Source organism: Uloborus diversus, chromosome 2 (assembly GCF_026930045.1).
Source record: "Uloborus diversus isolate 005 chromosome 2, Udiv.v.3.1, whole genome shotgun sequence".
NCBI classification, from domain to species: Eukaryota; Metazoa; Arthropoda; class Arachnida; order Araneae; family Uloboridae; genus Uloborus; species Uloborus diversus.
Window position 1 is genome coordinate 188,620,176 of NC_072732.1, and position 12,926 is coordinate 188,633,101.

Here is a 12,926-nt window from a genome sequence, read left to right on the forward strand (position 1 = left end):
AAGAGATATTAAGTTCCATTTCAAAAAGGGATAAACATTTAACATTGCGATATACTCTCCAGATTGTCAGTCAAAATTTGCCGAATGGGAAATTTTTGGGCGATCACAGTGACTTCTCATGAACTCCTATCAGAGTGCCCCTGACAACAGGGTTGGCAAAAACCCGGGTTTTTTTAAAAAAGCCCATGGACCCAGGGTTTTTTGGGTTTTTTTAAATAAAACCCAAAAAAACCCAACTGAAGTTGGGTTTTTTAAAAGAAATGTGGGTTTTTTTGTCTTTTTTTAGGGAAAATGTGGGGTACTTGTAGCATATTGTAGCGTAAGTATATGGACAAAGTGCAAAAATTGTCTTCGGGGAAAAAAAGCTGGAAACCAAGTTAAAATTCAGCATTTTCTGATGAAAAGTATGAAAGACGAAAAAACCTAAGTATGGTGAAGTTCCGGGTTTTTAAATTTTCATTATTACCAACAGTTATGGCAAAGTTACTTCTCGAGTGATAAAATCTATTGTTCGTTTTTAATTACTACGTTTTTTTTTTTGCATTTTACTTTATTGTATTTATTTTGTTATGCAAAACTACTGTAGAACCTCAAGTAGTTTAAATCCCTTTTTACTGAATTCCAGCATAATCAAGACATTTCTTTGAATTTTATGCTGCCTGTTTTTCTATTTCTGTGTACAGAGTAAGAAATATTCAACTTTTTCGTAAGATAATGAATATACTGTATCTGTTCTGTCGACCGTTTGAAAAATCTGTTTATTTCTAAAAAATATACCTTGTGTTTATTCGAGATTTGTGATGTGTTGGTTAGCAGAAAATAATTCACATGAAAGCCTTTTAACTAGATTAGTTTCCTCTGTACACATATTGAGAAAATCAGACGTGACAGGACTTGGTCGAGATAATTTGAGTTATTTATTGACCAGTTCAAGAAAAAAGTTAAATACATTTATTTCAAATCTTTAAAGTATTTTTTTAATGCCGTTAAGAGTTAAGAAATACTATTTAAGTTCCAAATTCATTTTTTATGTTCATTGTCTGCGATAAAGAACAAATAAGAAAGAAGTTTAAATTGTGAAAGTATTTAAATTATTTTTTTTAAAAAAAATTCTTAGAAAATTTTAAAAAACCCAAAAGTGGGCTAAATAATGGGTTTTTTTAAATGGGTTTTTTCAAAAAAACCCATTGGGTCCAACCCAATTGGGTTCAATTCGGCCAACCCTGCCTGACAACAGTAGTCCAACTCAATCAAAAAGTTATTTGTCTCTAGTGCCTTTTATTTTTAAAGGGTTACCTTCTTTTTCCTTCCTTTACAGACAGCATTATTATATTACTAATTATTGATATATTTAACTCCATATTTTTTTTTTTCAGTCCAAAGAAAAAATGGTTCGAGGAGCTCGAAGAGGTTGTGTTCGTTTAAAGGTGAGCAAATTTTTCTTTTATTTTCAACTTTGAGCTCAGTTTATAATTAAGTTTCTTAACCATTGCATTTGTGATGTTCCAATATGCATCATGCATACTTGCCAACTCTACTGTTTTTAACGGGAGACTCCCTTTTTTTGCTTCCATCTCCCAATTTCCCGTTTTTTTACAATTTTCTCCGTTTTTGCAGTTTTTTCAGTCAATCATCAAAAAGTTTCACTTTCTTCTCAATAGATGGCGCCCTTTTCTAGTCTACCAATGTCAGGGAATAAGAATTTTTCCAATTAATAACTCATTTAGTAAAAATTAATTTTTTAGAAGCTTTCCACATTGCATGTTCAACGAAGCACGTGCTTTGCCGAAAATTGCAGCAGATTTCAATCCTTTTCATCTTCAAATTATTTCAATTATTTTTAATGTTTGAAGTTATTTTAACATGTGTGTGCTACCCTATACCTACTTATTTTATATTGTATTTTCATTATACATTGATTTCCTTTTTTTTTTTGGATTTTAGTAATTAAATTTTTGTAGCTACTTTTCTAGTAGAGACTGGAGAATGTACGAAACTTTAAGCAAATTCACACCTTTAATATTTAGTTTTTCCTTTGCAGTATATTTTTCTTGCTGCTACCAATTTGCTTACATCTGCAAAAATCCCCATTTCACTTTAAATTTAGTATTCATGTTATTTAAAAGCATAATTTAATAATTCTGTAGCGAGGATATGTCGATGGTGAATCACCTGTATACCTCTAGTAAAATCTCCTGTTTTTTTTTCTTCGAAGGTTGGCAAGTATGATCATGAATAAATTCATAAATTCATAAATTAATCATTTCATGAATAAATGAATATGAATGTATTGAATACTCTTTTTTTTTTTGAATTATAACAGATAAAATGGATGATAAATATGAAATGAATTTTGTATTTTAGCTTTCTTACTCATTGAAAGTAACTTAGACTTTAAATTCAATTTTATATGCAAAAGATAAGGAAGATTTCCAGAAGAAACTCTGCTGCATTTACGTTTTTAATAGTTACATTTTCCAAAGTACAACCTTTCCGCTGATGCAGAATTTATGATAAACTTTTTTTAATCTCCCTGATTTTATTGCAATTCTTAAAAAAAAAAAGAAAAAAAAAAAAAAAAAAAAAAACAAATACTGGCCAGGACTCAAAATTAACAGTGGTCCGCTCTCTGGTCCGGCGACCACAACAACATCCATTGGGTGAGCAGTACATAAATTTTAGTGGTCTATGGAACCAGTGAAGTTTCACTTTTGTTTTCTTTTCAAAAATTAAGGCATCATAAGTTTTTGAAACTGTAGAGAGAAATTTTGCACCTTTATTTAAAATGCTTAGGTTTCATTTGCAAAAAAAGATAGATTAAGAAATTTCTACCCGGCCCTGCTGTCTAGACTTTTTTTGTCTTAATTCCTTTTGCAGTATTGGTTAACAGATAGATTCTTGCTATTTCTTTCTCTTCCCCAGTTGGTTTAGACAAGTTCAAATTGGTACTAAATCACTATTTACAATCTATTTTTTATACTCTTGATTAAAAGTGAAAAGTAATCTTGATTTGCATTGAAGTGTCTCTACATTTTCATTAAGATCTTGTGTAATATTTTTGTCATTTTTTTTAACGTCTAGGGGGCAATCATTGGTATAGATGACGAAGATGACAGTACTTTTACTATTACTGTTGATGAGAAAACATTTCATTTTCAAGGTAAATTGAAAAATGTTAGCATTTAAAAAGTAATAATATTATTATTCACTTTTCATTAATCAATTTTCTTTCAGCTAGAGATACTGACGAAAGAGATAAATGGATTCATGCTTTGCAAGATACAATTTTGCGACATACTCAGTGTTTTTCTGGTCAAACGGTGAGCAATACATTTAAAACTGCTTAAAGTTTCAATTATTATTTTCTGTACTAACCCTTGAAACATCATCATATCAAAAAAAGTAATCTATGTTTTGAATGTTGTTTTGTTAGTTGAATATTGGATTCTAATGGTTTTTTAAGGTACTGTTGGTTTTTTAAGAAATGTGATTTGTTTAAATGACATCTTAAAACTGTTTTGTGTGCTGAAATGATTTTTTAGATTAGTGCCCAAATTAACTCCTGTATTTCAATAAGTTTTGTGTGAAATAAGTCAAAGTTGTCAATCAGTCTTGTTTAACAATCAGTCTAATTTGCCTAAAGTTTACAGTTAGTAGTGACTAGCAACTTTACATTTTAGAAAATTGACTGAATTGAATTTAAACATTATCGGTACAACAATTTTCATGGACGAGCCAAAATGCCTTCGAAACTAGGATAAGTTATGGAATATACAGTAAAATCGGAGTTTAGCTATATATATTTCAGCCTATTTGAAATGATACAGTTCAAACATATACAATTTACTTAAAAAATTGATGCCTTCGTACATACAGTTGCATTCTCTGGGAATCATTTTAACTTGAATTCAATTTTAGTTTTCTAATTAAGCATTTTTATCAATTTTTTATTTGATAGATCTATTAAAATTTGTAAAAGGTTTATGGAATTATATGAATTCGGCTTAAGAACTTTTCCTTGTAAGTTTATCAAGTAAATACTTTTATTAAAAACTTAATTTGCTAATGAATAAATAAATATCATTGTGCTTAAATGTAAAAAGTAATTGTACAATCTCTTATTCTTTTTTCTTTTTGGCAAATTTATATTTTGTCCATTGTTTAATTATCTTTTACAAAATTTGCTGCTTATATTTTAGAGATGGAATGACTTACACTCTGTTTCAAGTTCACTTCTTGATTTTGATAAAAAGTTAACAGAGGCGGATGCCTATCTTCAACTGCTGATTGATCAAATAAAGGTAAGAGTGATTTTCTTTCATTTCCTCTGTTTTAAAATTGATTCCTAAGTTTTTTCTTGCACTTTTTGTGTTATAAAAGTAATTTCTTTTGATATTTATCATTTTTAGATCTTATTCAAATTTGTATAGAAAATCTCGGTTGAGCTCCCACTTTTTATTTATTGCTATTTTATTTATTATTAATTTCTTTTTTTTTTTTCATTTTTCCCATCTGTTGTTTTATAGAATGACTTGAGTTGGAGAACAAAAAATCTTTTTCAGAAACTGAACCAAAATTGATTTATGGTAATTTTGCTTAAAACTATTTTGTACCGACAGTTATCCCTTCAATTTCAGAACTATTTAATTTATTCAAATGATGTTAATGTTACATACGTATCTCATCAAGCATTTTTTGAATGCAGTGATAAATTTCTTGATCTATATGAACACAATATGACAGAGTTACTAAAATCCTTGACATTCTTCAGTTTTGTCAAAAGACCGATCATGAGAATCTCTATGTTTCATAAATTTGTAAGTTACAACTTTAACTCACATGTCAACTCTATTTTTCATTAATTTTTCTTCCATTGTAAAAATTTTTAGCTTTGACTAAAAATTCTGAACATTAATCACACATGTTTCATCATGGCCCATTCATAAGTGGTGGGTTCACAATTTTTTAAATACGTTTTAAATATTGCATTCATGCTTATAAATAACTAAATTATCTCTGACACAGTTTGTGTACTTAAAAAATATGTATGTATTTGGGCTGATCAATGAATCAATGCTTTGCAAAAAGACGGTGTACATCTTACACAATTAAACCAGTTTAGAATTTTTCTCTAAACTGATGCATTGATACCATACCGACTACAAATCCACTAATGTTCAGACATTGGTCCAAGATCGTTGCTGTTTTAACCTTTTTATTGTTTCAAAATGCTGTGTGGAAGTGGTGGCACCCCAATGGAGGTCACTAACCTACCAAAAAAGAACTAATTCCACAATTTTTTTTCTGACAATTTGGTAAATTTGGAGACTATGTGAAATTACCTTTTTAAAAACTGAGGATGTCTCGTTAGATACATGTTTGTGTTCATGCTCGTATTTTATCATTCAGCAAAATTAGGACTATCATTCGGCAAATTAAAAAACCACCCCCTCCCAAACATTTAAGTTCAAGGCGTCTCTGTGTCTGTGTGAAAGTATCATAAGCAAACAAAAACCTTCACTTTTCCCAAAACTTGCAGGAAATGCAATTTTGTTTTAAAGTTCCTAACGGAAATATATTGTTATTGATGAACAATGTTTATCGTATAACCATTCACCAAAACAAAAAAGGAGAAAAAAAAAAAGCAATGCTTAAACATGCAAAATAACAAACAAAGATTGCATACAGGAATTTTAGTGTTTCGCGTTACTCCTTTTTAATTGCAAGAAAATGATATTGCTTTCATAAGCTCACATATTTTTGGATTGAAAAATAGGTTCATTGTAATCTTAAAACACTTGTCTGTAATATTTATTGCACTTTCAATTTATCTTGCACTTTCAACGCTAATTTTTTTTTTCCTTCTCTTGACAACTTTTTGCTGATGTATTTATATTTTTTCATCTTGAATATTTTTTGTAAAATTTAAACAAGCACTTATAAGTAAAGCTCTTGAAAAAAAAAACATCATGATGTATCATAACATTGCTATGTAAGGTTGGCGATGCATCGCGATGTAGAAATTCCTATGTCCCCCAACCCTAGTATGTATATATATATATATATATATATATATATATATATATTAAACCTTTTAGAATGATGCCATGTTTATATTAATTATTATTTAGTGGGTTTAATGTCTCTGTTAATTAGCGTTTGTTTTCAAAAAAAGTTATTGATAACACTAAACTCAGCAATAGCTACTGAACAAAAAAAGAACGAAGAAAATCAGTTGATATACAGAGGAGAAAATGGTACCAAAAGAATTCCCTTCACATATTCATTTATAAAAATGTTTACCCATTGTTAAAAATCAGATTTTATTAATTTTTACCAGCTTGACCCTAAATTGATTATTTAAGAATTGTAAGCACATTTGTAAACATTTTTAAACACGTAAAAAATTAAAAAATTCTCATATCTGAACACAAAATCAACTTCCTTTTCTAAGTAGTTAAAGTCGCACTTGTATTTCAGAGCATGTTCACAAGGTATCGTGAATCAAGGTATTAATGTACTTGTATAAAAATGTTTACCCATTGCTAAAAATCATAATTTATTAATTTTTTCCAGCTCAATCTTAAATTGATTATTTAAGAATTATAAGGACATTTGTAAACATTTTTAAACACGTAAAAAATGAAAAAATTCTCATATCTGAATGCAAAATTAGCTTCCTTTTCTAAGTAATTAGAGTTGCACTTGTATTTCGGAACATGTTTACAAGAAAACACCAATCAAGGTGAATTTAACTGGTATAAAATAGTTATTTACCTACAAAAGTGGCAATGTAAAAGCAGTAAATTTCAGTTTTGAAGTAGTTAGATGACTCAAATGTTTTAAAATGTCATAATTTTCATTCGTGTTGTGAACCAACCACACATGAAATTAAACATTTAACATGCTTTTCATAATGCAATAAATTATACAGTTTGTGATGAAGATTTGCTTAAATTGTAATGCAGCATACTCCTTTTTTTTTTCAGGATTTGGATAATGTAATTAGTCAGTGCTCATCAGATGCTGATAAAACCCAACTCACTGCTGTTAGGGATAGTGCAAACGTATGCTTTAACATTTGATTAAATTACATAGATAGTATATATTATTTTTATGCAGATAATTGCATAACTTCAATTTAATATAAATAGTGCATTGATTACCCTTTATTCATAATATTAATTCATGCCACGTGATAAGCTGGGCAATATTTTTAGAAACATGAAAAAGTATAAAAGAAATCCCCCCCCCCCATGCCTGCACACACACACATATATGTGAACTGTGAACTCATGGGTGCAAGGTACCTGAAAGAAGATGATAAAGGTTTTTTTCATTGTAATTTACCTGACAAAACATCAAATACCTGGGAACCAGTTAATGATTAATCAAATGAGATGAGGAATGAACACAAGTCACTCAATGGCTGCAAAATTAAAAAAATAATGAATAAAGCGATTACTTACAAGTAATTAAAATTAAAAATTTTAAAACCCCTCGATTGGGTTGCAAATGTAAGAATCAAGAGGGAAAATTGAAAATACTTTTAAAAGTCTTATATTATTAGAATCAATTATAAATATTTTATTTGTTAACAAATATAAACTGGCAACAGATACATATTTTAAGATCATTGCTTTTAATTTCCTTGTCGACCAACAATGAACTTGGTTACTAATAGCTGAATAAAGGCTTAGCTGTATTTAAAATCTGCTTTAAAAAGCATTATAATTCAAATCCTCTTTATTTTGGTACCAAATTAAAAAAAATTTAAACATATTTTTACTGCAAAAATCACAAAAAACCTTTTAGAGGTTTTTAATTAATATCCTCGTTAATTAGGGTCATCCGAAGATGCAACCTAGCTAAGAACATTCTTGATAAACTCTTCTTTCGAAGTTTTTCAAAATCAGTCTATCCATAAAGGCGCTAGAGTGCCCCAGACAGATACACAAACACGTCAAACTTATAACCCCCTTCCTTTGTGTGTCAGGGGTTAAAAATAGTAATTATCAATCACAATTCATACCTCACCAAAGCTGTAGTTAGTTCAGATCAGCGCTGCAGTTGAAAAAAAAAATATTTGGAGGAGAACTCATTTTAAGGTTTTGATGGACTCACTAAAACAATAGGTGGTTTGAAACCAATTTACATTGAACTTGTATTGTTTTTAGATAATAAAACAAACACTTTGGGAGACAACATTACCCAGGTCTTCCAAACCAACTTCAGCACTGGCAATGATAAAAGGATAAAGGAATTCCTGAATGTAGTACACATCACCTGAAATTCTGGCATACATTTGGTGTTGCAAGAACACACTTCAAAATTCTTTTCTAAATAAATTTTTCTTTTGGTTTTTCTTCAACTGAAAATTTAAAAAAATAATAAAAAATACCTGAGCTGTGATTCCTTTTCCTTCAAAAATACTAGCTCAAACTTTCCCAGTAAATGCTGATAAAATACAGTGAAGCACCGTTTATACGTTTCTCTTTTATACGTTTTTATAATATATACGTTTTATTTCTCGGTCCCTGCAGAGTCCAATACATATTAAGGATAAAAAAATCTCTTTTACAGTAGAACCTCCATTAAGGGACACCTCCAAATAGGGACACCTCCATTTAAGGGACACTTTTTCTGGTCCCAGTCCCTTTGAATAGGAACTTCCATGTATTTGCCTCTAAATAAGGGACACTCTGTTTAAGGGACAGTCAAAAAATGAAAAACGGAAGAAAAAGGAAGAGATAATGTGTAAGTACATAAGAAATAGTCAATTTACTGGAATTCAAGTTTCATTTTTCTTTTAAAAATTAATTGAGGTAAGTTTGACATAAACATATGTGAGGAGACAAGTAACATATTGTATAAAAAAAAAAAAAAAAACGTGCTGAAATTAACATGCATAATTTGCCCTCTCAACAATTTATTCAAGTAGGTTCCGGGCCGACGAAGAATGCACAGCAGCTAATTAGCTTTGTGTATAAAACTTAAAAAATTTGGATATTAATTGTAATTCACATAGTATTACATTGTATATTACATAACATAAAGCAAATACATGTAATGATCTACAGTAGAACCTCTCAATAAGGGACACTAAGGGGACCAGACATTTTGTCCCTTAAATAGAGGTGTCCCTTATTCGGAGGTGGATGATTTGATGCATGCTGTGTATACTTAGTAGTATAATATCACAATGAACATTAACTATTAACATTTAAGATTAAATACTAAAAACGTCTCATTATGTTAATTAAATTTCATAATTATTCAAACTTCTAAGTTTATATTATTTAATTAATTAAAATTTAATAATAAAAATTTGTAATGTCAAAGTTTTGTAGCACACAGAAGAAATAATTTTTAAGTAGATCATTACATGTATTTGCTTTATGTTATGTAATATACAATGTAATACTATGTGAATTACAATGATTATCCAAATTTTTTTAAGTTTTATACACAAAGCTAATTAGCTGCTGTGCATTCTTCGTCCGCCCGGAACCTACTTGAATAAATTGTTGAGAGTTCAAATTATGCATGTTAATTTCAGCACTTTTTTTTTATACAATATGTTACTTGTCTCCTTCACATATGTTTATGTCAAACTTACCTCAATTAATTTTTAGAGGAAAAATGAAACTTGAATTCCAGTAAATTGACTATTTCTTATGTACTTATACATTATCTCTTCCTTTTTTTTTCCGTTTTTCATTTTTTGACTGTCCCTTAAACAGAGTGTCCCTTATTTAGAGGCAAATACATGGAAGTTCCTATTCAAAGGGACTGGGACCAGAAAAAGTGTCCCTTAAATGGAGGTGTCCCTTATTTGGAGGTGTCCCTTAATGGAGGTTCTACTGTACTTAAAAATTATTTCTGTGTGCTACAAAACTTTGACATTACAAATTTTATTATTAAATTTTAATTAATTAAATAATATAAACTTAGAAGTTTGAATAATTATGAATTTTATTTAACATAATGAGACGTTTTTAGTATTTAATCTTAAATGTTAATAGTTAATGCATTGTGATATTATACTACTAAGTATACACAGCATGCATCAAATCATCCACCTCCGAATAAGGGACACCTCCATTTAAGGGACAAAATGTCTGGTCCCCTTAGTGTCCCTTATTGAGAGGTTCTACTGTATATGTTTTCCTGAAATCATAATTTCATTTACACGTTTTTTCTCTGTGTCAACAGGAGAGAGAATGCGCATTTCAACCTCAGATCCTAAGCTGCTGATTGTCCAGTTTCTTAGAAATCACATCTGACCTTGACCTATACTTGCCCAGTTGAACACTTGCCCTATTCCAGGCAAAAATAAGCACCCCACCCCCTTCACAGAAAAGGTGATAAGGATTCACATGCAATATCCAATCGGTTCCAGTTTTTTTCAGTTTCTGGATTTTATCATTCACTAGTAGTGTTCACTCTAGAAAAAAAAGGGCAGGGTGCTGGTCTTTGAAAGGGGCACTATTTGTTATAAAAAGGGTACTTTTTCAGCAAGGTGTCCCCCCCTGCCAAGATCAATGATGCACCCCTCAAAAAGTACAGAGTCCCCCCCTTCTCCAAAAAAATAAAGAGGAGAAATAACATCTTGAAACACCTTGTAAAAATTCAACTAGTGTAGTCTGCACTATGAGCCCCCCCCTCCCCCCAATCGCCGCCATCACTGACTTCGGTATTAAATATCATTATTTCATACGGAAAATGTATTTGTCTTTAGAAAAGGATTAGTCCCCCCCCCCCCAAACAAATGTTTTCCGCACTGCATAGGAACATTTAGATAATGCTTAAACTTGGCTCTGTGTGTTTTTCAACACTTTTCAAGCCTTAATTTTGACTACCTATCCTATAAATTCTAGGCATTTCAAAACCCTATGAATTTCAATTTAAGAACAGTATTTAATTACTGATCTCCTCTTCCAACCTAAAAAAAACTGCCCAGTTAAGTGCATTGTGCCATTACGTTTTTAGTAGACATCATGATGAATGTTCATTCTCCTTTTTAGATATATTACGCTTCAAACAGAATAATTAAATTAAAATACTGTGTTGTGCTTCAAAAATGCAGTCCTAGCAAGGTGCAAAACAAAAATAAGCAACTCTGGTCAATCCAAAATTTTTATCTCAAACAATTTTTGTGGAAATTATGTCAATAAGTTTTTTAAATAATCTGTTATACGAATCATACTCAAAGATAATAAAAATACTTAGCACGAAACAAATTATTATTTTGCAGCAGAAAATTTCCTTGGAAAAGCGATATGTTTCAATTTCAAACGCTTTTTTTTTTGAACTGGGAAAGGAAGTTAAAAATCCAAGGGGTGAAAAAATACCCTTGTATTTTAGCTCTGTAAGTTTTGTACTATTTTCTACCTAGGAAACTATCAGAAAGTTAACTTTCCAGAAACAGATGTGAAAAGATTGCTACACAATCACTAGCAATGCGCTAAAATTGCTAAGCCTAATTTCCACGTGCAAACGAAAAACGGACACAAAGGGCTGAAATGCTAGGAAAATGTCCTATTCCCTCTCTCATTGTTGATTCTCAGAAGATCAAGGATGGGAATGAATGAGACAATGATCTCTTCCTTCCCAAAAGGAACCATACCCCCCCCCCCACACACCCTGTCAAAAACACACCTTCAGTTGAAGGAAGAACATGCCTTTGTTTCCTACTGATAAGCCTGTTAGAATTCCTAGAATCTCATCCCCTTCCCCTCTTTGCCTTGGTGTTTGCTTCCCCTTTTATTTATGGGGCAGTTTTCAGTGTGAAATTTTGGGGATAATGATAAGAAATGATTGTTTTTGCGGACGATCCCTGGACAAGTAAAATTGCCCAGATATCGTGTGAGTAAAAACGATGCTTGGGGCATCTTTTTAAAAACATAGGGTGCAATTTCCTTTTTTCTTAAAGGGCAGGGCGCATTTTGCAATCTAAAAAAAGGGCAGGGTGCATTCTGCTGATGTGGAAAAGGGCAGGGCGCTGCACCCTTCAAAAAGGGTCTAGCGGGAACACTACACTAGCAGTCACAATGACTTCGCGTTGCAGAAAATCTCTGTTGTTAAAAGGAAAAATGCACATTTTGAAGGAAGTGAATGAAAATCAACTTTTAAAATGAGTGGATCTTGCTAAAAAGTTAGGTTTACCCGTGTTAACTCTAAACACACTCTTTTATAACCATAAGATAATAGAAGAAAGCCATCATCAAGGTGGTGCGAATGCTTTGAAAAAACTTTGAGTCCAAAGTGGAAAATTCGCTGATGTAGAGAAAGTGCTTTTACAGTGGTTCAATTAGTGTCGCAGTGCCAAAATTCCCATCAGTGGACTTTTTGCTTATTAAGAAGGCATAAGAAATTTCGGGGAAGTTAAATGTGGAATGTGATGCATTATTTTCTTCGGGTTGGCTTCACAAATTTAAACTAAGACATGGCATTACAGGTAAAATTGTAAGTGGAGAATCTAGAGATGTTGATTGCGAAACAGTGAATGACTGGATTCAAAACCGATTACCAGAACTGATAAAGGGATATAAACTAAAGGACATTTTTAACGCAGATGAAACTGGTCTGTTTTATAATCTTTTACCATCTAAAACCCTTGGAATCAATTTAGATACATGTCATATTGGCAAAAAAAGCAAAGTGTGATTGACTGTGTTACTGTGTGCCAATGCAGATGGGTCTGAAAAATTACTTCCTGTTGTTATTGGCAAATCAAAAAATTCACGCTGCTTCAAAAATGTGAAAACATTACCAACAAAGTACCTGGCTAATAAAAAATCTTGGATGACTATGTCTTTTTTTACCAATTGGTTAAAAGAGTTAGATGATAAAATGCAAAAAGAGAAACGGCGAATCATTTTATTCATCTATCAATGTCCAGCTCATCCACCTAATAAGGACTT

At 31.0% G+C, this 12,926-nt stretch overlaps 1 protein-coding gene across 1 annotated transcript in view; it reads left to right on the top strand.

Moving 5' to 3' along the window:
• LOC129216209 (oxysterol-binding protein-related protein 9-like) overlaps positions 1-12,926 on the top strand; it is a 63,762-nt gene that overhangs the window by 9,731 nt on the left and 41,105 nt on the right. Inside the window, exons 2-6 of the mRNA XM_054850399.1 lie at positions 1,377-1,427; positions 3,082-3,160; positions 3,235-3,320; positions 4,200-4,301; positions 6,990-7,067. Coding sequence (XP_054706374.1) covers positions 1,377-1,427; positions 3,082-3,160; positions 3,235-3,320; positions 4,200-4,301; positions 6,990-7,067 — 396 coding nt within the window. The remainder of the gene's footprint in view (positions 1-1,376; positions 1,428-3,081; positions 3,161-3,234; positions 3,321-4,199; positions 4,302-6,989; positions 7,068-12,926) is intronic.